Here is a 26797-nt window from a genome sequence, read left to right as displayed (position 1 = left end):
TGGACAGAGTCAATATATTGCTTTAAAGGGGGAACTGCAGGCCCAAATTCCAAATTAAATACAAAATTGTGAACTTTGTTAAAGTAATGGATAGTTGCCAAATTGTCACACACCCCTGTTCTCACCACGGGTGAAAGCGAGAAGCGGCCCTTCCTGCTCACTAGTCACTGTACTGATTAATGTAATGTGATGTATGAGTGTATAAACACAGGTTGCACAGCAGACATTTCACCGCAAAAACGTTCCAACTTCCAGCATGCAGAGTTAACAAATATGTTGTATTTGTTAGCAAAACTGTCTCGAAGCCAAGAGCAACATTTCTATTGGATTAAAAGAGAAGTATTTACAAGCCTGCTTGTTTATAATTGAATAGAGCCACTTCATGTCACCAGACGTTGTGCTGCCTCATTCTGAATCGCTGTGCATACTTGGGAATTTATTTTGTGGTGTAAACTGAAGGTTTTACACATTACTGTGTACATTTTATTTTCATTGTGGTTTGGAATGCACTCATCAATGCCAATTCTTTCTTACCCCAAAATCACATTGCAATTCCCCTTTAACACTGTAATCTGTGTCTTATAATAATGAGACACACAGGTTCAGGCCATGTCACTGTGGTTAAGAATACTGAATCTGACATTGTTTCTCTGTAGCCACATTATGTAGTGACCCAGAGACTTTTATTGGTTAGTAATTATCTTTTGTCCCAAAGATCAAAGAATTAAAAAAACAACCCACCAGTTCAGCTTTTCCGAAAAGACAGATTCAAAAGAGACAATTCAGCACTAAATGTGCAAAATTCAGCCTGTCCCAAATCTTGCTGTTGTGTGTATATATTTTGTAAATGCATTCCAAAACACAATTTATCTCATACCTCCCTGCTTCCATTGGTTTTGTGCAATGTAAAGCTAAAGAATGAGCGAAAACACTGAGCACAGCTGCGTTTGAGGACAGCCGAGCACAACTGTCAGCAGATGTTCTAAAAACTGTGTTACAGCAGAGATCTCTTTATATATCTCAGCACAGTTCAGACTCCTTAGGGGCTCAGCACAGATGACACAGGCATTCCCCCTCCAATGAACCTCATTATACTTGGGGCAGAAGGTAAAGAGATAGAGACTTGAGCTACGTGTAATCTCAGAGGGCCAATAACCTACTTTGGATGGTTCTTTTAAAGCTCAGCTCCTCTGCATTAAAATTACATATACGCTAGGGAGCAGTTACAGGGATGCCATGAGTCAGGACCGTCAATGACTTCTCGCAAAGGGAATTAAGAACCGTGAGGCAGTGGAAGACAACACAAGACTCGAACTGTACAACTCACCTGCAGTGGTGTCGTTTATGAGCCGAAGACAGTTCAGCCCAGCAATCTGAGCGGCGTCAATCACAGACCTCCTCTCTGCGTCTGTGAAAAAACTCGGAACCTGGAAAAGAAGCGCAGTCAAGGTCAACGGGTGGGACACAACTACAAGTAAGCAAGAAAATGCTGCAAATACGTAATCAAGGGCATCGCAACATAAGAAGACACTGGAAATAATGCAATGGAACCCAACCATTCATTAAAAGGTGTTGACATTAATGAAAAACACATTTTTTAACATACTACGGATTCTGTTTGTTGAGCATTTAAGCTACAGCCACGTACTGCAGTTGCATACTGTATGTTACATCGGAAACAAATTATAACACTCTCAGCGTGTAGTAAAAGGGGTCAGTTGATTGGCCTTAGCTAAAAGGAAGGTCGAAAGGCAAAGCAGATTTATAATTTATTCTTTCACTCTGACTGGACCTGGGGGAACAGGGGATATTGAATGGGCTACCACGAGGAGAATTAAGTGTTATTCTGAAATATAAACTTAAGAGTTTTTGGAGAAAATAGTTACAAAACTTGGAAGTAGGAATATTTTGATTAATCAACATCCTGTTTTATATTCTCCAATAGTTTTTAAAATATAAACCTGTAGTTTTGTGTTTAATTAAAATTACTCCAGCACAGAAACAAGTATTAGAGCTGTAATAAACATAACACTCTGTGTGCAAACCTTTATAGTTACGAAATGCTGGTTCACGTCTGAAGGAAAATAAATACCAAACAGTCTGTGGACGCTGGTTATTCAGCACGTAAAGCTGCATAACATCCACAGACCCGGTATGTCTCAGCTAACTCTTCTTATTATCACTGCAACCAGCCTTTTCTTTCAATGAAAGGAATGCCATAGGGCTCAACAGCCTTTAAATACGTTCAGTATAGCTGTTTTCCAGGAAAATGGCAAGATACTACAATCCCCCAACCTGTGAAATATGCTGATAGGGAAATGAATCATACTCACTGAAATGACACAGTCCGCCACTGGCTTTTTCAGCGCACTCTCAGAAGTCTCCTTCAATTTTGTCAGCAGCATCGCTGTCACCTGCTCGATGGTGAACACTCTGTCCTCATCCAGATACCTCACCTACAGGCAGAAAGACAACAGGAGGAGGAAGAGCTCAGGCTGTACCAAATTAATGGTGGCCAACTGTGATCCTCGGCTATTATAGGAATGCTTGAAATTGCCAGAAAGAAAAGACCTTGAAGCAGCAGCTACCCTGGCTGTTCCAATCTGAACACAGCAGCAGCTAAGCTCAGACAGGCCCATGCGTCAGGGGCAGCAGTTGTACTGTTGGCAGCCTACATGACTGCGCCAACCTGAAGGGGGATAGTGATGCTGCTCAGGTGGGTTCCCTGTTTTGTTTAATAATCCTCTTGAAAACAAGGTTAAACCAGGAAGCTTAAAAGGTGAAAATCTGACACCATGTAAAAGAAAAACAGTTTTTTCCCTAACATCAGAGGAAGTGAAAGAAAGCATGAAAAAAAAAAACAGGTGCAAAATTCATATTTACTGTACTGTGTTCAGAATAATAAATGTACTCGTCAGCCCCCTTTCCCTCTATTCTATGCTGAATTAACACAATACACAAAATGCAGAATTGAGGATAATGAGAACCTTAGAAAGGTCTGATCTTAATAACCCGCAATGAATTCAGCTGTGCCTCTGCAGTACATGACAACACTCTTTGTCCCGTAAGGAAGAACTCAGTGCAAACACCAGGCTAAATGTTTATTAAGACCTCAGAACAATGGCTGAGGACAGATCTGCATCTTAAAAAAGGCCAACAATGAAAGTTCATTTAATTACACGTCTGGGGCGCTGTTTTACTCCGTTCTCAAAAGCCGTCCTGCACAAGCTGGCTGAAGGGGAAACTTAGTCAGCGATTAAAAAAGGAAAAGAACAGCTGAAGCTGCAGCAATCAAGAGGACTGAAATAATCCAATGAGCATTTAATTCATTCTCAGGCTTTCAGTCTATAAATACCAGGGGTGAGGAGGAAGACCTGAAGATGACAGGGCTCAGTATTGGTGGGGCTGAACAGCGGACAGGAAAACACTGTGCTGCAAATGCAAAAGACAACGAGTGGAGAGGACAAAAAGACAATATTCCGAGAACAGGATTCACAACGTTAAAGGAAATATTTTTAAAATTATGTAAAAGAATAAATGTGCTACGAGAAGTACCTTGGAAAACGTAATACAGAGGGGCTAAACTTAATTTAGCTGAAGGTCTCTGTTCTTGCACTGCAAAAGCAGCCAGCAGAAAGCTGACACAACACAACGGCATGGCTTTTAAAATGCGGCTTCGCCTCACGCTGCAAACCTTCTTTGTAAAGTCACTTTGCCACGAAAGAGGAAACAAAAAATAAACTACAAAGCGCAGAATGACATATCACTACCAAACTGTTAGTTCTAAAATGTATAAGAGGTGAATGCTCAAACCGGGAAGATGTAAATAGTACAGATGGGTACAAGGACCGTACTGTCCTTCCTGACCACCTTATTTCTATCTATAATCTAAATTCCGGGGTAGTTAGAAACTAATCAAGTTTACAAGACAATACTAAAATAGGATTAGAATTGGAGGAATCGAAAACACTGTAGTAACAGCAAATGAAATTCTACAAGATTGAAATAAAATTAAATTCAAGATTAGGCAAATGTAGTCCAATGCAGAGAAGGTAGGGTGCTGCGTGCAATTAGTAAAACCAATCTATAGATACGAAATGGGAAACTGAGGTTGAAGAGGCTGCTTATGAAAAGGACTGTTAATGTTGACACATGATTTACCTCTCCTCAACAATGTGAGGGACCAGTAAAATGAAGTGTTAGAATATAGTTAACGTGTAAAATCTATATCAATGGGTGTTATGTTTAAAACATTATGTACAAATTTGGTCACCTGTACGGAAGCTTTTTTTACGCTTCTAAGAAAAAAAAAAGATTTTTTGTGTTAGTACGAGATAGTATTGCAATACACAAGAAACATTTTGTATTTATATGAGACAGTATTGCATTAAAAGGTGATAGTTAATTTGTGAACAATAGTGTCTATTAATATGTTACACTATATATGCAATTACATTGCCCAATGCAAAGTAACATTGACTTTAACAATAGACACTGTGACAATATTGTTCTGTTAAATTTTTTAATTAACTAGCGCATTTTAACACAGTTATCTCATATAAACACAATAAGCTTCTCATTTAAATGCAATATTATCTCCTATAAACATAATGCGTTTCTCATTTAAACAAAATACTAGCTTGTATAAACACAAAAAGTTTCTGGTTTAAACACAAAAAATATTTTTTTCTCCATGGTGCTTATAAGCTTCTGCACTTCGGTACACTTGTGCAGGGATCTGTCCAGATCAGAGAAGCCAGATACAGTCCCAGAAAAGTCCCATTCTGTATACTGACAGGCAGAAAGAACTGAATGTTTTTTAACATTCATGTTTCCTACAAAGGGACGTGATTCAAGTTTTCAACATCCATGAAGGCATTGACAATATTAACCCAAAAAATTTCAAAATGAACACCAAAACACACTAGACACACTTCTTTATGCAAGGTGTTGTGAAAGTATGGGATAAAATAACCAGCTATATTGTCAAAGCTCATACTTCTTTAAGGAAACTTCTAGAAGAGATTCTTAGATGACCAAAAATATTAAATTACTGAAAATATTAAGAACAATCTTACATACTGAAGACATTCTTTGTGAAATTAAATTTAGGAAATGTGAAGTTAAATTCAAGGGGAAAGAGATGTTAACTGAATCCAGACACAGCCTGGACAGGTGACTTTCCATGAAACACTGCCCAGGTTTGTTAATCTACCTATAGAGAAAACTGAATTATACGAAAGTTTTGAAAGTTTAGGAAAAGCAATAATATTAATGCCAACTGCATTGTTACTAGAGTGACGCTAATTACAAAATATTACAATTTATCTTTCAAGGAATTGTACCAAGCTACAGCTGTCCACAAAGGAACAAGTAGAGGTTAATTCCATGCTAAAAGACATAAAGAAGAAGAAAAAAGGGTTGATGAAAAGGCAGGAAGGAGGAATGGGGGTAGGTAAGGAAGCTGACGCAGCTCTTGTCTTCAATCTCTATTCCTCTTGTACGCCACTCCTGGCATTGACAAACACTAATTAAAATAACACTTGGACATTTCCTATACTGCTTTTATCCCTCACAATGACCAACTAACACAGGTCACTGTCTGCTGGGGAGTTTGGCCTGAACTCCAATCTTTCATATGCCTGGGTTAGACGTTGTTGAAACAAGATGACAGATGTGTCATGGTGGACTTACAATAAACCAAAATACCTAGATAAGAAGACAGATCAAAGACAGAAGGTATTTAATGGTAATTAAACAATGGTAAAAACAATGGTACACGTGCGGTTGTTTTAATGGTAAAAACAATTAACAAATAGTAAGCACCTTCCTATTTTCAAAAGGGAAAGGGAGCCAATCACCTCCAACCCTGGCTTTGAAGATTTGCTTCAACAACAGCAAGAGCAACAGTATAAGTGGCCATGGCATCAGTGTGATTATTTACTTTTACTCTACTCAGATTAGCATTACCAAGTAATGCATCTCGATCCATTTCAAGTTGGATCCAAAACCACATATTTTAATAGGTTCATCACTTCCAAAACATAGTTTTAGGTTATTGGTTGCAATACTCTTTTCATTCAGCACAATTTATGGAAACTCTTCTCTAGCCTCGTAGATTCTGTTTCCAAAAATATCCATTCTGCCTGGGGCTAAACGCAGATAATGGCTTGATCAGCCTGCACGTTTTCAGGCAACTGAAGCCTGTAACAGACAATACAATTCAAATCAGCAAGGGTGAACTGGACTCTCGATCAGAGCAGCTTCATTCTTAAAACAGGTCCAGAGTGGGACGATAAGGCCAAAACTTTCACTAAACCTCGAAACACCACCAGGAACAGCTGATAAAATCAGGCAGAGACCATAGCGTGGCTGAGACAACACTGCATTTCATGGTCAGCCCCCTCTATTTGGAAAACTTCAAGTCCTATCCCTGATAATAGAACACAAAACACTGAACAGGAGAGTAAGCAGCAAGTTAACAGGGCAACAAATGCCAAGTTAGTCCAAAGGGGGAAGAAACAGTGGAATAAGAACAACAGAACACAAAGTGCAGTTGAAAACAGGAGCTCTGGATTTCAAATCCTCTAAGGAAAGAAAAATCAATCATCTTCACTGATCAACTGAATTATGAAAGAACAGAAGGACAAATCTATGCCAGTCCCTTGTTAATTCAATGAATTTGGCCAACCTATCTATAGTACCGTGGATGTGCTGGGGATTTTAGAGCACGGGCCCCCAGTGTCCTCAAGGCCAGCCTGTAGAGCTGCATCACTGTTAAATTAAGAGCTTGGGATTCTTCTGTGGTCTCCAGCCAACCCTCTCGCCCAAGAGCACAGCTGTTCTGCTCCAGCACTGCACACCGACCTGTACAGTATTCCTGCAGCTTACTCACGAGCTGCTGTCCAGCACTACCACTAATATCCTGCCAATGACATCAGCTCAAACTGCCCAATGCCCCACACGTGTTACACAGGGGTATCAAAACAATATCACACACATTCATTCTCCTAAAAAAGGCAGCTGAACACCCATTCAATGCCCGATTTTTTAACATTTCTAGCAGAGCAAACTGGTGTGCCAGGATATACAGAAAAGCCCAAGAGCTGGGCTCCAAGATTTCCACTGCTGCACCATATGCACTATAATGGAGCTTCATAAGCCTCAGTGAAGCTGAATCCTTTAGGACCCCTGTAGACCTGGGTTTGGTGAATAACAATGCCCGGCAATTACAATCACAATTCCTTAAATATAATTTTCATCCCAAAGGATTCCCAGCACTTTGAGACACAGGAGGCACTGGACGCTGCACAGGTGCCATTATGCAGGCCTGGGGCATGGCAGATCAGGTGGAGAAGTGAGAGACTACTTCACTAATTTAATTAAGATTGACGAACAGGGAGGCCAAATTGTGTGCAAAACCAAGTGATATTTAGTTAGGACCCAGGAGTACATAACCCTACTCTTATGAACTTCGTGGGATATTTAATTTAGTCCCAATCTGGGACTGGTACATTGCTTCGGAAGCTCTGGTCCAGAGGGAAAAATGTAACTCACTGGCCCTCAGACACCATTTACGATAGAGACTTCGTTTTGACGGTCTCGTGTCCCAGAATTGAACCAGGACGGGGCAGATTGGCCCAACTGTCTCTTCTTACTCACAGGTTAATATTCCTGACAGACTAGGTATCAGGCATCACAGCTCCAGAAGTTAAATAAAAAAACCGGCAAGTGCCTTTTAGTACTATTTGAAACAGATCATTCTTGGAGCAACACATTTTCCGCCCTCTTTTTCCCTTTTCATTGCAAAAACTCAGGAAATCATTGTTTTGGGGTTTGGATAACTTTCAGAGCCACAGCCAGGGTGCATACTGTATTTTATGAGCACTTCATCACATTCTGCATTCGGAAACCAGAAAAAAATAAATGCTGATTCAGAAATCTAAAATTTTGCAGGCTTTTGTCGAATCAAAGTTCAGTGCGATTCAGTTCAATGTATGACATTAATTACATTCAGTGCTATCATGTGATAAGCTTTGTTACAGACTTAAATTGCAAGCATGTCACTGCACTGGGGGAAAAGTGACTCATCTGATCTGTGCATGTTGAAGGGTCACATTTAGAAACAAAGGATCTGGCTAGCAATGTTGGAGAGAAGTATGTCAACCGGCTGTACTGAATCTACGAATTAAATTGAGTCTCAAAAGTTTCTGAAATTTGCTGGTGACAAAAATATATCAAAGAAATGTCACCCACATGCCAGTGTCAGAAAGGAGATCCTTTCTGGCAAATTTGGAGAATTCCAGGTATTACCGCATGATATGACTAAACAGTCAAAGGGCTTACCAGATATTTTAAAAACTCAAATATATTACCAGGATAGTATGCCTGCAATTTAAAGAACAGTAACGTCAACTGGGAAGAAAACACCACAATTTCAGTTTCAAGTTATTCTAAGAAGTGTTTACAGGCCAAATAACAAATATGGATTTCAAAACAGTGTTATTATGAGCCTTGAAATTAATTGTTTTATATATTATACAATGGAACAGTTCAGGGGGGTAGCTGCGTCAGCATGTGTAGGCTGCAAAGGAACAAGTAATAGGTTTATTCCATGCTGTAAAGTATGAGAAGAGAAGAAAGAGTGTGACACACCCGAAGAAGGCTCCACGGCCAGAAACACTGTGTTTCCTTTCTTCTCTTTTCAGCATGGAATAAACCTTTTACTTGTTCATTATACAATGGAATACTACCGAGCTACTACTCCTACAAAATGTATGCTGTCTTTCTCCCTAATCCTTTTAAAATTCCGAAGTAATGAAATGTAATAAAGCAAAATTACCAGTGTAAATGACAAAGGAATGTGTATTTTGGTTGCTAGTTTCCAGTTGCTTACTGTAAACTGATCTGGGATGAGTTAGGTCGATTTATCATCGCCTCACTTACTCACACCACGCATTCCAGACTACACTGCAATAACTCAGTTTCCTGTATATTTTATCTAAAATAATTTCACGTATCGCTTTTCATAAAAGCCGTACAAGCTGATACAGTGTGCAGCAGCCAAGTATTCATCTATATTTCACTCATATGGAATGCCTGCCTGGAGGGTGACAGTAACATTAGAATGGGTTCCTTTGTAGATCATGTTTTTTCTTTGATATGTAGTAGAAAGAACCTAAATGACACAAAGTCAAAGTCAAAGCACCATATAAGCTAAACAACCTGATTATAGTACAATAATGTTCATTAAACATAAACATAAATTCATAAGCGTAAAAATGATGAGAGGCTCCATGTGATCCATCTTCTCAAAGGGCCAGCATGCTTTTAGAGCCACAGCCACAGCCACAGCCACATAAAACCAATTGTGAAGACGTGCAACACACTTAACAGACGATGCCAAGAGGAGAACTGATATTTTCTCGTTTCAAAGCACTTTAAAGAGCTTTGGATTTCCGGGTTCCATTTTCTCTTTTCTTTCTTTCTTTCACAGGCTAACACAGAGATGAAGACGACGCTCCAGGCTTCGACACACTTATCAGGCCCAAAGCGCCAGTAAAAGTTAGGAAATGAGAACCAACCTCTCACTGGTAATATTACAAGTTCACAGCCACCTTACAAGCCACAGGGGTCACTTCTATACAGCACCCCAAAAACACCCAGTTCAACTCAGACCCACACAGCCAACTATATGCTGCTGCTGCTGCTTGGGGAAACCAGCATAGAGAGAAAAAAGAGCATAAACTAGACTAAGAAAAGGGCTATACTGCAACTATCACAGACACTATTCTAGCATAGCATATATCTGCAGGTGCCACTGAAATAATGTGCTTTGCTTTCTGGTAACCTGCAAAGTGCAGACTTCGTTCTAACCTGCGTACCTAGTACCTTGTCTTCTGAGAGCATCCTGAGACAATACAGATGGAAACTTAAATAATGTAGCTAGGAAGTACAGATAACAAGCAAACAATCACTTTTTTTCTTGGTCTCTCAGAACACCTACTAGGCTGATTGCCTGCATTGATCTAGTCTTTTCAACACAGTAAAACACATTAAGAAAACAAAATGCGAGATTACCATTAAGGAACTGTGATAATAATGTGGTACTGATATATACTGAGCATAATGAAACATGTATGTCTGTTCTAGGAATAATAAAAACATGGAAAGTGGATATTTAACAAATATTTTGGCATAATTTTGATAACTGAGCATAATACAATTAAGTGACTCCGACACTCGCTTGAGCACAAAACCACGTTATTACTGAGAGAGCCGATAGGGCTGATTAGGTGTCAAGCCTGGTGAAAGTTAAGGAAGGAAAGATCCATAAACCTCTCTTGTCAAGAGAACATTACCACATCTCAATGGACTCACCATCTAATTTTCGTTAGTGATGCATCAAGGTTTTGTGTAGATGTAGAACAACCTTACAGCAGTGGACATCAGTGAGTGTGGAACAGATATACTAATAGCTGGGTACCAGAGACCCATCAAAGGGTAGGTACAGTCTGTTATTGTGCGACTCCAATGGCAGTGACTGATGGCAATCTGACTGCTCGGCTGACATGACAACGCTACAACATGTGAAGGCATGTCCTCGGGACAACAGGGACTCATGGGACAACAGCCTCCTTGCAAGATGAGAAAGTGACATTTAAGGATGCTCTCCATGCCAGACTTGAGCTGGAGGCTCTGGGACCTTTGTGGCATCTAGGGCTCAGAGACCAGTGAACAGGCAAACTGGTGCAAAACCATTCCACCCAGTGGCCAGAAACAGCCAGGAATGCTTTTTTATCAGAGGACCGCTATACAGCTCTGAATTTGCTTGGCACATGTTTATACCAGCTTTGTTCCGCCTTCAAGCTGTGCTCTGTTCTGTACACAGCCGTGTCACTCATCTCTAGTTGGGAACAGCACCAGTGGCAGAAACAACGTGCTTTACGCAAGCCAACCAGAACATTAAAGCAAAAACCTGCATTTCTGTTCAGTTGGTAACATGAATTTGGATCGGCGAGAAGAATGGATTTTTTAAATTAGTTTGCCACTAGAATTGATTTTTCGACTCGAGGGACTCCAGCTGGTCATATTTGACAGCTCCCTTACTGACCCGTCAAGTGGAACTCGGGTTTCTCAGCCTGTACATCCTGTGATGTGCAGGCGAGCTCTCTGTGTTAGATGATAAAAAGGCACTGTGGACTCCAAACCCCAGCACCTGAGCACCCATCATCGCCGAAACAGCCACAGCAAATTATACAGAGCTTATTCAAAAAATAAAAAACAATGGTCAAATTATAAATGAAGTGAACGACAGACATTTGAGAAAAAATAACTGTTAACATTCTGAAGGTATGTACGTTCAAAATACATATAAGACAACTCTAGAAATAATCAATATCCGGACTCTCACCAAATGAATGCCCAGAAAACCACAAGGTCATTATGGATTAAAAAAAACAGAAAATTCATTTGAGCGTTGAGCAAGTTATCCAAATTGTCACATTTAGGACCGTGGAGAATAATGAACAAGAAAATGTTAATTGTGGGCAAAAGTAGAAAGAAGAAACGCAATGTTTTGGCTGTTGAGCCTTCTTTAGGTGACACCTGAGGCGTGTCTTTGCAGCCAAGGCACAAAGACACAGCTCCCCACTTGAGCTACAGATAAGAAATTACTACTTGCCTTATAGGAAAGAAGTCTAAAAGAGAAATTAAAGAGCAGGGAAATTATCAGCAGGGAGTCAGCCATACCTGAGACACTAACAACAAAAGGTCTATTATAGCAGAGCATTCTTAAGTTCAAGATCCCAGATGTGATGGGCATCTAACCCATTTCTGTATATACAACTGGCCAGACTTAACATCTGGCTTTGAACCCACAACCAGAGGGAGACAGAAGAAAGTACCTTGATTCCAACATTGCCATTGGACATCTTGTGCAGGGTGTAGGGAACCTTAGATCTCTCTGCCTGCACAATGGGGTCGTCGAATGCTCGGCCATGGAACTTCTTAAATCCATGGACTGTGTTCTTGAAGTTTGTTATCATCTGAAAAGTAATACATAAAGAGAGTCAGGGAAAGTAAGTGAACTCATGAAATGTCACCCACAGTTTTGAATTAAGTACAGTGGCTGTCAAGAGGAATAGGCAAAGCTGGTAGAGACTGATCCATGAAAATCCATGGCTACTACCAAATATTCACTTGGGAGGTATAATACTTACGCAGTCAGTTGATTTCTGTTTTATATTTATAATTAATTAGGAGGATGAGCAGACGTTGTGACAAAGTGTTTTGTCTCAATCATTGGTAAAAAAATCCAATTAAATACCATATTCCATATTGTAACACAATAAAATGTGAAAATGTCCCTGGTGGGGGGTGGGGGGTGGGGGGTGAATACTTCTGATAGTTCTTTCTGGATGACAAGATTTTACAGCAAATTTTCTACCAACACATGAATCAATAACGTCTAGTTTAGTAAATAAAACAGCCCTGAAACCAGCAAAGCTTGAGACCCTGTTTCCCTCTGCTCTCAAGATGATTTCACAGCCTGATTTGTCAGCTGAAATGAATCCAACTAACCTGTAGCTTTAAAGCTGTTTAATCAAAATATCCTGATGAGTAATTTAAGAATAAGGAACCCACTCAACTGTTATCAACACTGGAAAAGGGAAAATGAATAATTGGACACATCTCAAATCCATCTTTTTATATACAGTTTATATACTTTTTTTGGCTTCTCATCATCCATTCTCTCACACTTCATTCCATAAATCAAAATGTTCAATTAATGCATTTCTCCCATCTTTTACCAGAAAAAAAAGTATTTCTTTTTATTAAAAAATGTTTTTGGTATCTAAAGTACCAAAGTAAAGCACTTGTATCACACCCTTCAGGACCTGAATGTTTTTCTCACCTGGCTCTTTGCTGCATTTCCAATCGAGCGGTTTTTGGATGCCAGAGACACACATGCCCTGGAACAGAAAGCCAAAACAAATCAATACTCAATTAAAGAATCCCAGCCATTACAGCCTTTACAGCAGGCGTTCTGCACTTTGAATTTGGAATAGGATTACAGCCCATTAAGACTTTTGCTTGTCTATGTTCATACTCAATGCACCCGAGTAGTTTGCAGATATTTCAAATTTTAAAACAAGGATCCATGTTCAAAATATACAGATGGAATTCAGTAAAACTACTCCTTCATGGTGGGAGCTGTTAGGTGAATTATTTGAATAAGATCCTACAGGCTTGAATCTCAGCTGTGACAATTTTAGTGATCTACTGTAGGTAGACCAGCACACACATAGATGGGACTCCAGTTTCCTTGTGGTTTAGAGGTGTGTTGACCTCAATTATTCTGACATTAAATGCCAGCTCCTCTCATCAGCTTCATATACCTGGGGAGGAGATGTGAGGATATCCACCATCAATCAGTCTTATCTAGTGTGGAACATGAAATTAAAGTTGGACATCCCTAATAATGAAAGAACAGAAAACACTCCATTTCACATTTAGAAATGATAAAAAGGCAGTTGACAAGATTAGCCACTTTAACCACAAGAGGGTATGTCACCAGATAATTACAAATCAGTGTTAGCTTCTTACAAGAGAGTGCATACTAGAATGTGATTTGTAATAAAAAGGATTCCGGATGAAAAGGTTTAATGGCACCCGTTAGGTCTGTATTAACGATTAGAAGGTTTCACTACTAATAGTAAAAGTCAAATAAAAAAGTATGAGGTATTTAATTTTATATAAAATTCAAAATGATTTTTTATTTTAATTATTAATATTTCATTTAGCAAAAGGATGGAAGTCAAGGTCAATTAGACTGTTTCTAAAATCAACAGTTACTGAAGAAACCAAGACTGAATATTCCCCCACAATTTTCCACAGGTGTCCGAGTGACAGCGAGAGGGAACAGTCTGAGTAGGACTGGGATAAACACCAGGGCAGAGAAGACAGAGCATTGTCACTAGGAGACAAGACATATCAGGAGAGCAGGACATGGGTACCGAAATCCCGGTAGCTGTAATTAGGTCCCTAAAGGTTTTACTGTAGTAGGAAGAAAAAAAAAGTTTGAAGTGCACCTTTATCTTCATGAAGCTACAGGAAAAGCCCTTTTAATTAAGCAGCACAACTGAATGATAAGTCTCATATGGCAAAGTTTCATCCTTCTTGATGGTATGTTCACAATGCGCTGCAAGCCACAGTCCATAAGCAGACTCCACTATCCCCCTATCAACCATACTGGCTACCAGAAGGATATGAATACATGAATAATACTTGTATTTACTATGTAAATAATGTATGGACGTTTTTACACATCAGGTTGCTTTTATAAAATACTGCCTTCTAGGTCACAATTGTGAATTACCAAAGGCCCTTTTCTGAAGAACCACAACCAAGCACACTGCTACAGAGGTATGTTAATACAGTACATCCCCTCAGCACAGCAGTTTCCCAGACATTTTCGAAGCGTGGCCAATTCTGAGGATAAAAAATATTTTAAAAATTGGTGCCCTACTGTATATCTAGTCTCATGCATCTCCTCCCGGTTTGCCAACAAGAAATGCAGATTAATAGCATGGATGTTTTTCCATTTAAGAGGAAGAGGTTTCAAAAACTGAGAACAGTTCATCTTAAGGGGTTATGGGGGTGTGGAACAGGCGACCCAGCCGTGCTGTTGAAATCGATACCCTGTCTTATTTCAAGAAAGAGTGTGGATGGGTCCCTTGGATCACTCAACTACTAACTACCGAATGGGCTACAGGGGTTGAATGGCCTCGTCTCGATGGTAACCTTCGGTAAGTGGATGTTAGATCATTTAAAAAAGGCAAATTTCCGAATGAATACTTTATAATAATAAAACTTTGGGGTCTCGCCAACCAATGATCTATAAAAGGAATGTATTCATTGTTTTGTTTTCTTCCTTTGTTTGGCCTAATATTTACCAGAAACGTTGAAGAAAGTGTCTGGTTTGGCCGATTCAAGAGTGATATGAAGACTTACAGGAAAAGAAAAGGCAAGATTCTGGAAAACATAATAGTATTTTTAGATACTTTTTGACCCTCAGGAGGAGTTTACCTTTTCACATGTAATAGGTGAAGTATTTGTTTACAAAACCATACTTTTGGCAAAGAATAAATCAAGAAGTTACTTAACCTTTTTTGAATTAATGTCTGAATACCTGTTAACACAGAAAACAGAAACACCTGGAAAATAATGCATATGAATAAAAGTATTTATCTCAAGTAATGTATTCGCATTTTAATATGAGTATTAGACTTGTTGGGGAGTTCTCAAATGTGTACCATCTTTACTTTGCATTCTTTTTGTTGTGTAAAATTCTTGTTCTTTGGTCCTGTAAATACTATATAATGTAATGGATGCATTACGGGGCTGAAAAAAAGTTACATTCTTAAAAACAATGTGATTTATCTTTTTGAGGACAAAAGTATGATCTGCACTTGTGTGTTTTTTAAATAAACCAGTGAATTCCTTCAATCTTTCAGGCATCTAGTGATTCAATTCGACACATACTTAAAACAGAAAAATAATAAAGGCACTGGAATATACCCCCATGTACTTAGAGCAGACATCCCAGCCTTTCAGACACCTGCAAGAAGTAGCCTGGTTTCACAGCAGAGAAACATCACTTGTTTAACTGTAAATGACTATTTTATGATCAGCACATCGTATTGTAACCAGATTCAGAACTGAACGTTGAAATGAGTTGCTGCTTACAATTTCCTAAATCGTCCTCTTCTGTACCACTCCTACTATAACTTGGATTATCAATAAAAAGGGCTAGAGACATCTCTGCTAATTTACAGTCCCGATTCTGAAGACAATTTATATAATACAGTTATACAATGACAATACAGGCTTGGAAGCAACCGAAACATCAAAAATAATTGCTTTGAATAACATCATTATCACTCCTGGTGATGGAGGACACAGAGCCATTCTGGGGTAAGCTTGAATAACACACTCTACACAAGTCCCACAAGCATAATCCGATTTAACAGTAAGGAAGGCTGAAACGTAGCTTCCTTCCTCAAATCCTTCCAGAGTAAGCCAGATGAAGAATCATCCGTAACATCTGCAAATGTTACTGTACCAGAGTTCTTGGTGTATAAGGAACCTGTGACAGCAGCACCAGGTTGTTTTAACTGGTGCAGTATTGCTGCTTGTTTGGGATCAGCAAATCTGGAGCTCAATGAGGAGCCTTAGCTCAATTCTGTGTTTGACCACATAACACATTCCTTTCCTGGCATCACAAGGCAGGGGGTGGCTGGATGTCTTAACGGGCGTGGTGCTAGCAATTGTAAAAACAAAACGTTATTGCCAACTTGTAAATGGTGCGAAAGCAAAGAAGGAGATATCCTCTCCACACCCGTGAGAAACAGTATGACCTTTGTTTGCATGAATCTGCTGTGACTCAGTACAAACATGCTGGCGGAGCCCACTTGCACGTCTTGAAAAATTATTTCTTATCAGCTGACAAGAAATCCAAACCCCCCAGCAGTACTCCTGATTGTAGGTAGTGTGGCACATGGCTTGAGTATGATGTCAACTAAGCACTATGCATTTCAGACGTTCTTCACAGAGTGTGTTTGGAACATTTCAGATACTTGAGAATTTTACTGCATGGCTAACACAGTCTCCAATGAACAGCTAATTGGCACATCTTGATAGATTTGCAGTCTGCAATAATACAGAACTCTTGGGTACTGGGTGTCTTACTAATCTCTAAACTTAAGCACAGAAGGCAGTTGCTGGGCTTTTAAAAAATCTAGAAAATGTATGAATTGCTAAGAAAAAGATTAATGTGACAGTCAAGACTCCAGTTAACAATGACAAACCTTTTTATACATGCATAAATGCCAGAAGACTGATACCTGCCAGAAATAGACTCACCTGCTCCACCAAATACTGCCTTACAGCCTGTTAGGTAATTTTCAAATACACTTTTTCACATGTCAGTGAAGTCAATGTAAATTTTTCCATCACCCTCTGAGTTATCTTCCAGAAAAATTGAAACATTTCTTTTTTTGTATCATTTCCATACACCTGTTTCCTGTCAAATGTTACACTGTATATGGTCTGCAGTATTTCACGAAGTATGGAAAACATTTAATTTCAGAGAAGCTTCACTTTCAGTCCAATTCAACTGTTAAGAAAGATGATCACTAATATAGTATGTGGTCCAATCTCTTTCCCAGTCCTTAGAAACCTCTAAATATAGGTACAGTAAGGGCAATGAGGGGATTAAGATGGTACTACAATGTGATTATCCAAGAGTTGCATGCCTCTAGTCTTAAGTTTTTAATGGGACACTTCCATGATACTTAGCCAACATTGATGGAAATCTTGGTAAAACTAGACAACAACCTCAACAAGGGTCAGCTCTGATGGTTAGAATGACTTCATAACAGAAGGAGAGGTGTCTAACGGGGTACATAAAGAAGGCAATATCCACAATTCCCTTTGACTACAATACTATATACAGTATATACAATATACATCAAACCACACTGTTTCAAAAGCTGTGTCTCCATTTCGGTAATATAGACTGGGTCCCAACCTTTTTGGATTGTAGTTTACAATGCTGGATTTATTCACAGGTTGCATCTATGTTTCGAAATGACAAACAGCTTCAGCCTTAGCTCCCAAATCTAACATCTATTTAATGAAAGGGACTGAAAGTCTAACAGGATGCAAGTATAAAAAGTGAACTGAAGGCTATATCAGACCCTTATTTTACCCAGAGAATCTAACCTGGGATGGAAGTGAACTGTGAGCTCAACCTGAGTGAGATTCTATGGTGTGCACACACACAGTCCAATGAAGCAAGCGATTTTAGCTTCTATGTACCGTGGGATGGGAGACGAAAAAACTTCAGCCTCCTTCCAGGGCCAAAACATACCTTAAAAACACAACGGCGAGAATTCAGTACAAATTAATATTGAGTGTGAAAATGAGCGAGGAAGGGCCTTGTAAAATCACTTTTCCATTTTGTTTTCCTTTCTAATGAAAATGTATGTAATCCTTTTAAAAGCATAAAATTAAAGAACATGAGCAAAGTTATAAAAGAACTTCACCTAAGCAAAAGTACAGACATAAACTTAGCAACACAAAACAAGTACTTTTATCATGATTCTTGATTGTGTGTGGATAAAATGAAATTCTCCTGACAATATGCTTTTAATCAGATTTCATATACTGAGCAACACTTACAAATCGTTCTCAAACTATACATATATTGCCTTTCAAAAAATGAAATCTGTTTCTCTTAAAATCTTAATGTCTGTCATTTTTAACCACAATGCTTAGTAGACCCTATTGTTTTTCTGGTCTATTTTTACACACGGTGAATAAAAGCTGACGAGGCCACCTGATTAAAAGTCAAGATGCGTCTATTCAGCTGTGGACGTGACTGGCTCAATTATTCGGCTCCATTCAGTACAAAGGACCTTTTGAAAAACTCAGCCATAGGCAGGTTTTGTTTCTGACAACTTTTGGGTGAGATCGATTTCAAACCAGCCCTGTCTGTATTGTCATTCTTCACTGGGTGATGCACTTGCGCAAAAGTGGAACTGGAGAGACGGAAACACAAACAGCACATAAACTGCAAAAGGAAATGAGTTACTTGTCTTTGTCAAGGCACCACAACTTCAAAACGAACATTCTAACCCTCAGTGCTTCAATCTTTCCTCCTCAAAGTGCGAAGACTTGTTCACCCTCAAAGTGTGAGCAAGGCTGTTTTGCTGTACCTCTGGACTAAAAATAAATTTTTAACATTGGTTTTCCTGGTGTAGTCTGTGTCCTTTCTTCCAGTGCTCAGGCAAGATAATTATGGTAGTCATTAATCAGGCATTAAAAACCTCAATAGAAACTAAACCAGGAAAAAAAACACACAGACCTTTTCAGAATTTATTTTGTTCTACAATGATTCAACACTTAACTATGCACAAATACTTTAAAGTGGATTTTTTTTCTCACATGCCTTTGTAACTTACACAATTAACAGCAGCTTGTCTGAACAAGTGTGCTCTAACACATTTCCCCTTGTTTCGGTGAAAATACCAATCTCAGGAGAAGTAAAACTCTAAATTATTAAGCTTATTTCAGCTGGGAGTTTATGAAAAAAGGGAAGCCTAGATTTAGGCCAGTGAGATAGAAAGAATCACCTTGGAAGTACGAAGGACCTTATTCAGACAGAATAACTTTAATCTCAATCAAGTCGGACACTTCTTTAACGGATCCCAAGGAACTTGTTAAATCAGTAAAAGAAACCAGGGCCTGATTTATTGAAGAAGCAAACTTTGCTCCATTTTCTTCAGAAGGGGAACTTGAGACCCAAGAGAGACGTGGCATGTAACATGCATATTCATAAAATCCAATCACATTTAAACTGTTTTTTTTATGTCTAGATCTGTAAAATAAATACTTCCCATTGGAAAAAGGGAGCATTGAATGTAGCCGCTATTTGTGTACCTTCTCTGTTGAAACACTGAAGACAACAGTCAAAATATTTTTTACCAGATATTTGAATGTTATAGTACTTTACATACTTAAGTGTACTATAGTTGGAAGGTCAGTAATAAGAATAATTTCAACAAGGTTAATCCCAAGTTGAATACCATGGATTTCTGTTTACCTGTACTAATGCTAATGTACCTGTGTTAATGTACATTAACGTTTGAAACACAAACAGTACACAAACTGTTTTTACCATGAATGGGTTCCTGGTAAACTGTACACAGTGCCTTATAAAAGTATTCAGACGATTCCTATGGTGTCCCATTGTGTGTGCTTAAAAAACTGTGAATATTTTTTAAATTCTACATTTTATTCAGACCCTGAATGCTTAAACTAACGGTTTCCAAGGGTAAGATATGTTACAGTTACATTAAAAAGAAAAAACTGAAACACGTTAATAAGTATTAAGACCCATGAGCTCAAAATCGCTGAAAGCACCTTTGACTAAAAAACTGATTCTTGTCCCAGTTTAAGATCTGAAGAGGGATTTCCTCTAAGATTTGGCACTACTATGCTCCCTCAATGTTCCCATCAGTCTTGACGAACTTCCCAAACCCAGCTGATTGGAAATAGAACTACAGCTGGTGTCTGGTGAGCGTTCTGGCGCACTATGGCTGCCGTCGCATCATCCAGGTGGATGATGCACATTGGTAATGGTGGAGGGGAGTCCCCATTACCTGTAAAGCCCTTTGAGTGGAGTGCCCAGAAAAGCGCTATATAAGTGTAAGCAATTATTATTAATTATTATTACAGCGTAATGCTGAACCACCGTGGATGGCCATAGGGAGGGTGTTGTGTGAGTGATGCACTACGTTGAAAACAATTCCAATTTTTTCTTGTCCAAAAACAAAACATATTCCGGTGTTTTCCTTATCACTTAGGTTCTGTGCCTGGGATGAGTTAACCCATCTCACCCACTGAACTCTTTCAAAGTCACTGCTGGCCTGACAGTGATGGCGCGATGCAGTATTCTCCTTGCCAAGCTGCTCAGTGCAGAGGTCCAGCCTGATCCAGGCAGTGTCTGGGTGCCTCCCACTTCTTAATGATTGACTTCACTTTGCTACATGAGATACGAAGGGTCTTTGAGAAAAAATTATACCCTTCTCCCAATCTCTGTCTGTATACAACTTTATCCCCGAATTGGTTTGAAAGTCCCTTGATCTTCCTAGTTGAACTTCTTCCTTACCAAATCAGTACCCGAGTGAGGGACTTTACAGAATTAGGTATATTTGGTCTGAAATCATGGAACCACTATTATTACACACAGACAGAGGTGAATCAGCTAACTGTTTGGCTTAGTAAACTCATTTTGTGCTCTAAAATTAATTTAGGCGTGCCTAAGCAAAGGATTTGAATACTTATGCTATCACAGCTTTTCTTTTTTTCTTTCATATTATTAATTCTTTCTTTTTTTGCTTTGTGTGGAGTAGGATGTGTCTATAACACATATTAATTGCTACTTCAAAGCCTCATAGCTGCATGATTTAAAGCAACAAAATGTGAGACATTTGAAAGGGTCTGAGTCCTTTTGCAAGGCCCTGCATATACTGTACACTAGCTTATTAGATATTATTAGAATTATTAATGAGGTCCAAAGTGAAACAGTGTCAAATCCAGGACCAGGTGAGCAGCTGTTCTCCAACTCTCCTTTCATCCATGTTAACAACCACATAATCATCTGACTATTCCATTAAGCGTTTTTGTTCCCAGACAAATGTTTCATGTTGATCTTCACATATCTTTATTTTTTCCAACAGCCAAAGGTAAAGGACCTTGAAAAAGATGTGAAGTACATTCCACAGAGAATACATTTCGACTGGTTAAGAAATAAAGATCTGAAAAAAACAGAACAGTCCTGGAGATCTGCAGTTTGACAACCCCTGCATTAGGAACTCCTACAACACGCCCAAACTAGCACTTTTCTTACCAATTTTGAAATGTTAGCAACCTATTTCCCTCCTGCGCAAATTAACGGGGGCAACTGGTGAAGGATTTCATGTATTTCACACAACCATGTAGACATGGGACACAAAAAATAATATGAAAAAAGTTAATGAGGTGCAGACGTGAACTAAAGATTTTAACTTTTGTTTTTCTTTTGCTGTTTATAAAACACAGATTGCTTTCAACAGTATTATGTTTGTATCATTTACTTTCCAGTCATTAAAATATGTTAAAGATAGCATCCAGGTATTTTTCTTACTCTAAAAAAATGCATGAAGTGAGATGCTGTATTTTTTTTTTCACAGTAGTAGTACGTTCTATGTTCTGAGAAGCAAGGATCTTTAACGATAACTGCTCTCCAACTGACTAAAATCTGTGTATTTAATCTAAGAATAATGACAAGTCATAAAAAGGGACCACATTATTAATACACTGAAAATCCAGTTTTAAAGTTGCACTTCCTTTAAAGGAACTTTGAGAAACTACCTTTTCAATTTCATTATCCCCGGTGACTGAAAAAAACTGTCAGGGAATTAAGAAACACTGGAAAATGTCACATTCACATAGAGGTAACTGGCCTCAGGCCCTCCACATACTGATAGCAAAAGTAGATAATATGAGGAGAGCCTTTTACATAAAAGCCATTTTTTTCTGTTTCTTTTATAATTAAGAGCACTTATTTGTGTGAATTGTAATATTAATATTATAAAATTGCCTTAATGCTTCAGATCAAATGTAATTATAGGCAATAGGTCTATAATAGAATTTAACTTCATATCTGAGTAAAGAAAAATTTAAACTACTACTACTGTACATAGATTATCCCTGATTCTATGCCTATTGACCAAGAACAGAGAGAACTACAGGTAGGCCGCCGATATTATGATATTATGATTATGAGTCCACTATAAATTAAAAAACAAAGCAATCAGGCGTTTTTACAATGAGCAATACGTTTTGCATGACTGTAAAAATAACGTTCAACTTATAGCAAGGAGGTTTATAGGAGAGCATCACTGAAATGTTACTAACGGGCTTTCAGAGGCCATAATATGCACATGGATTAGGATGAAATCTCCAAAATCTCAAGCAGAAATAAGGCTGCAATGCATACGTATAAGAACTGAACGTTAAATTCCGTCATTTCTGTTTAAAAATGGCTGGGGATGAAAATCATACGCAGGCACCACATTTTAATCATAACATGTCTATGATGCTGCAATACGCGAATTGTGGAGGACATGCAGGTCACATTATTGAGTACAGAAGTGATGCCTGCATTTTCTTTGCATCAAGAAACAACTCCTCCCCGGCGCTGAAGCTGCACATTAGAGAGCAGCGACTTTCGAGAAGAAGTTAACAAGTACTCCTGTAAAACCTGTCCCTTTTAGGAAGAAAAAACACCAATGACGACTTGTTTTAATCAGCACTGAAAACGTCCTGTCAGCACACCTTCAGGTCACTAGACAGCAGTGTTTTACGACACCCCGTCTGAACCGGAGTTAGTTACGCTTTGAAAAGAGACCGTATATCCGGCTATTACTTTAATGAAGCCAGTAATTACGATCATTTCGGCTTCACGTGCGATTCTCCTCATTCCCGGAGACCAAGATCTTAGGCGCATCACCACGCGTGTTGCGGCATCTCTGTGCACCGACTCTTGCGATTATGAAGAACAGTCAAGGGAGGACAACACAATTATCATTATGAACGCATGCAAAAATTGTTCATTTAAAATTAATTAATTTTAGTATCCAGGAGTTAAATGATTTTTAAAATCTGAACTAAGCTACCGCAAAACCAGTTTAGATCGCGAAAACGACTGAGAAACATGAAACGAGCTTCACTGAATTTTGTTTCTATACTGGTGATCCATACCCCAGCAATAAATGAAGGAATGCATTACATCGATGTAATCTTGATTTCTCTGTTTTTAGGATATCAATCGGAGTTGCACATCTTCTCACTATGGCAATGCAAGAACCAAACCAATGTCAATCAGATGTATAACCACGCAAGACTTTACATAACGAAGCTTCACACAGCTTTAATTCTTGTAGTAATCCGAATGGAGAGATACTTACGGCGTACATCTGTCGCTGTATTCATTAGCAATTGTTTCAATGCCACCGCTCCTGGCAACAGCAATGTAGCAGTTTTGGAAGCCCACATCAATGCCTACCACTGACATAATGAATGAAGCTGGGAGGATGCTACCGTCCTCGCGTTATAATATTACTGTCACCTTCAGTAAAGAAAATGACACAGAAAATTATACGACCCCCCAACTGATGGTTCCGTTAAACCTGTCCCTTTTTTATCGTGTCCGCCTAACTGAAACACAGGTTTTTATAAAGCCGTATTATATAAACCAAATTTGCTAAACACTAGGCTTGTTCCAGTGAAGGGAAATTTTAGCAGAATTCTCTGGGCTTCTGCTGCAGTCACCAGCCGGCGGCACACGCAAAACTTGCGCAACCACTAGGAAAGCAGTGGAGAGTCCATAGGATACCGCCCTCTGCCCCCGAAGGATTGGCTGTACGGCTCCTGCCATCGTTTTAATTGCTGCTCTATCCCGTCCATCACGGAAAGATCTAGAAGGAGAGAGGGAAGCCTATCTGTTTACGTTATGTCAAGGGGCGGAGTGTACAAGTCGGCGTGTATAGAGTATGTTTTTTAAGGGGGGGGTACGAAGTGCGAACGCTTGTGTCATCTGTAAATTTTAAGATGACATTACATTCTGAAAGGTCTGATCCTGGGAAGGCGGCCCTTTTGCGGTTGCGTGGTGAATTTATATTTAAAATATACGTTGCAAGTCAAACGTTCGCAGTGGAGTGTGTAGGGGCACACCAGATACCTGTCGCAAGAATTCAAACATAGTCATTGGTGTGGAATTAAGAGTTATAGTACATTACTAAAATGACGTGTTATAAATTACGGATCCAGTGTTAATTAACCAATATGATTATTAAACAGACCCAAAGCGGTGGCTTTTGATTAAAAAAAGGATAGAGGTTGGGATTTTCCGTGGCTTAGAAAAATTACCTTTGGAAGTCTTGTTTTTGTCTTGTTCCTAGACATTCAGAACGCTGTCCACCTAGTTCTTTTTTTTTTAGAGATATGTATTTCAGCCTAATTGCTCTCTCACCCCCAGGAGTAGCAAAAAAGGATGTTGCTTTATAAAGCTTCACATAGGGGCTTTCTTACCCTTGACTACATTTACTCATTACGGGGTTTTAATTGTTTTCAGCTCTGAAACTGTCAGGGATTTCAAGTTATCTATAAATAATCCTAGGTAATTTGCAACAACGTTTGGAGAGCTGGAAATTTTTAAACCAGAGGACACTGGAATCCCAAGAGGAACAGGGCTGGAGAGCCATCGCCAAAACTTGGCCAACATTAACAAAACCATGAAATTCTATGGCCATCTGCCAGGTGTTAAGGGCTGTCTATCAAGACATTTATAACAAAATATCAGCACTTTATTTTGAATCTTTTGATTGCAGGAATGATTTAGAAACTTAACTGGTGTTAACATTTAATATTTGTTATAGAGTATAAGTCCCAAATCTCCTAAATCTGTAGGTAGCCTACTGCTGCCCCAAACTGTCTTGATATTATGAGTAGTTATGAAATGTAAATCACAGAATGCTTTTCATGGCTACCACCCTGAAATGCTATGTAATAACATTTAAAATATTAGTTTAGTAAGGTCTAGTAAAGTACTGAAAACTAAGTAGCTGGTATTTTAAAGCAACTATCTTCAACTGCAGCTATCAATTGTCATTTGGAGGGACCTGATTTATGTTCTACATGTACTGTAGATGATACAGTGCTGAATGCATGGAAACTCAGCTGATTGTTGACATGATTAGGCTATCACTACAATCTTCTTTTCACAATGATTTCATGCTGTAGACAGGAAACACTGAACTGATATAACTCACCTAAGGAACTGGGGAACTACCCTCAATAGATGATCAAACAGACCACCAGAAGCTACCCAGGAAGTAACACTGAAAAAAGATTAAAATAGAGTGGTAATGGTGAGAATGGCCATTAGTTCTATCTGGGGGAACAGGTTTTCCTGTCTTCCAAAGGAATGGTGACTAGATTAAATGGCACTTCCAAATTGTCTTAGTGTGTGTACTGTATATGTTGTGTGCCCAGCAATGGACTGGTGACCCTTACAGGCTGTTTACAAGGGAAATCAAACTGAAATGTAAATATGACAAAGTGGCCTCCAAATGTCACCACCATCTCATTATCTGAACACCAGGATTACCCACCACAGATATTGAACAGTAAAACTCCAACTTCCAAGTCATAGAAAGGATCACATCCAACAAAATAATATAAAATTGAAAGGACCATGCTTCATTTCTGAATCGAGTATATAAAGAAACACCATAAGGTTTCTTTAGAGAGTCAGGAACAAATTCAGGAAATTTGCTAGGAAGGTTTGAAATGTAAAAGTTAAGCTTCAGCTTTGAATAAGAAAAGGGAAAAACAAAAATTGTATCTGAGTACCCCACTTAGTATTAGCACCTCTCAATTCTATATCCTGGAGGTTTCAAAAAGCACATGATTCATCCACTGGGTTAGCAACTGTAGTGTAAAGGATAGAAAAAGAACAAGGTATTAAAATCTGCAAGGTAAACAGGTCAACATTAAAGTGTTACAGGTAAAATTCCTTAAAATAAAACCTCACAAGCAAACCAAAATCTCCCTATTAATAGCAACATGTATTACAATACCATTTACACTTACAAGAAACAAATCACCATATTCAAGTAGAATCAATTTCAAATATGACCACACAAACAATTACTTCTAGATACAGATAGATGAAACAACCCAAATGTAAGCAATGACTGACCTACTCACATCACAATAAAGCACTCTCCAGAATGGAGAGCAAAAATGAAACAATCTTTAAAACCAAGAAAAATAAACATTCTTACTCTCAGGTCAATAGAGGCTGTCATTGTCTTGCTACTCTAGTGTGACCAGCAGTGTAGGACAAAGTCTCCATGATTGGATCACTGTTCACATCTGTTTAGCAAGATGGTAGTTCATTGGCACACAGTCAAGGGAATGCATAAGGTATGCAGAGGTGATGTGCTGGGTGGGGATCGGAGCCATACTGTATATAAAAAGACATCAGTACAGAAAAAGATAGGACACCGCAACTCTTGACAGTTTATATACAGCCATGTACCTGAGCCACCATATTACTGCTATTGTGATTTCCATATTGTCATTGTCCTACGCTTATTTCTGTTACAAAGGCTTTGACACT

General features: G+C 38.8%; 1 protein-coding gene across 3 annotated transcripts in view; it reads right to left on the bottom strand.

The window, feature by feature from the left end:
- The window catches only part of hspa4l (heat shock protein 4 like), a 49030-nt gene extending 25045 nt beyond the window's left edge, over positions 1–23985 (bottom strand). For 2 of the 3 annotated variants that reach the window (XM_015344968.2, XM_015344969.2), the window contains exons 1-5: positions 23580–23985; positions 12917–12974; positions 11907–12047; positions 2334–2456; positions 1328–1427 (exon numbers count right to left, since the gene is read on the bottom strand). In XM_015344968.2, coding sequence (XP_015200454.2) covers positions 1328–1427; positions 2334–2456; positions 11907–12047; positions 12917–12974; positions 23580–23686 — 529 coding nt within the window. In that variant the 5' untranslated portion in view covers positions 23687–23985. The remainder of the gene's footprint in view (positions 1–1327; positions 1428–2333; positions 2457–11906; positions 12048–12916; positions 12975–23579) is intronic. The other variant, XM_006629629.3, reaches the window with a different exon arrangement.
- Positions 23986–26797: the final 2812 nt, after the last annotated feature.

The sequence above is a fragment of the Lepisosteus oculatus genome, chromosome 1 (assembly GCF_040954835.1).
Source record: "Lepisosteus oculatus isolate fLepOcu1 chromosome 1, fLepOcu1.hap2, whole genome shotgun sequence".
Classification (NCBI taxonomy): Eukaryota; Metazoa; Chordata; class Actinopteri; order Semionotiformes; family Lepisosteidae; genus Lepisosteus; species Lepisosteus oculatus.
This window is presented reverse-complemented; position numbering and strand designations above follow the sequence as displayed.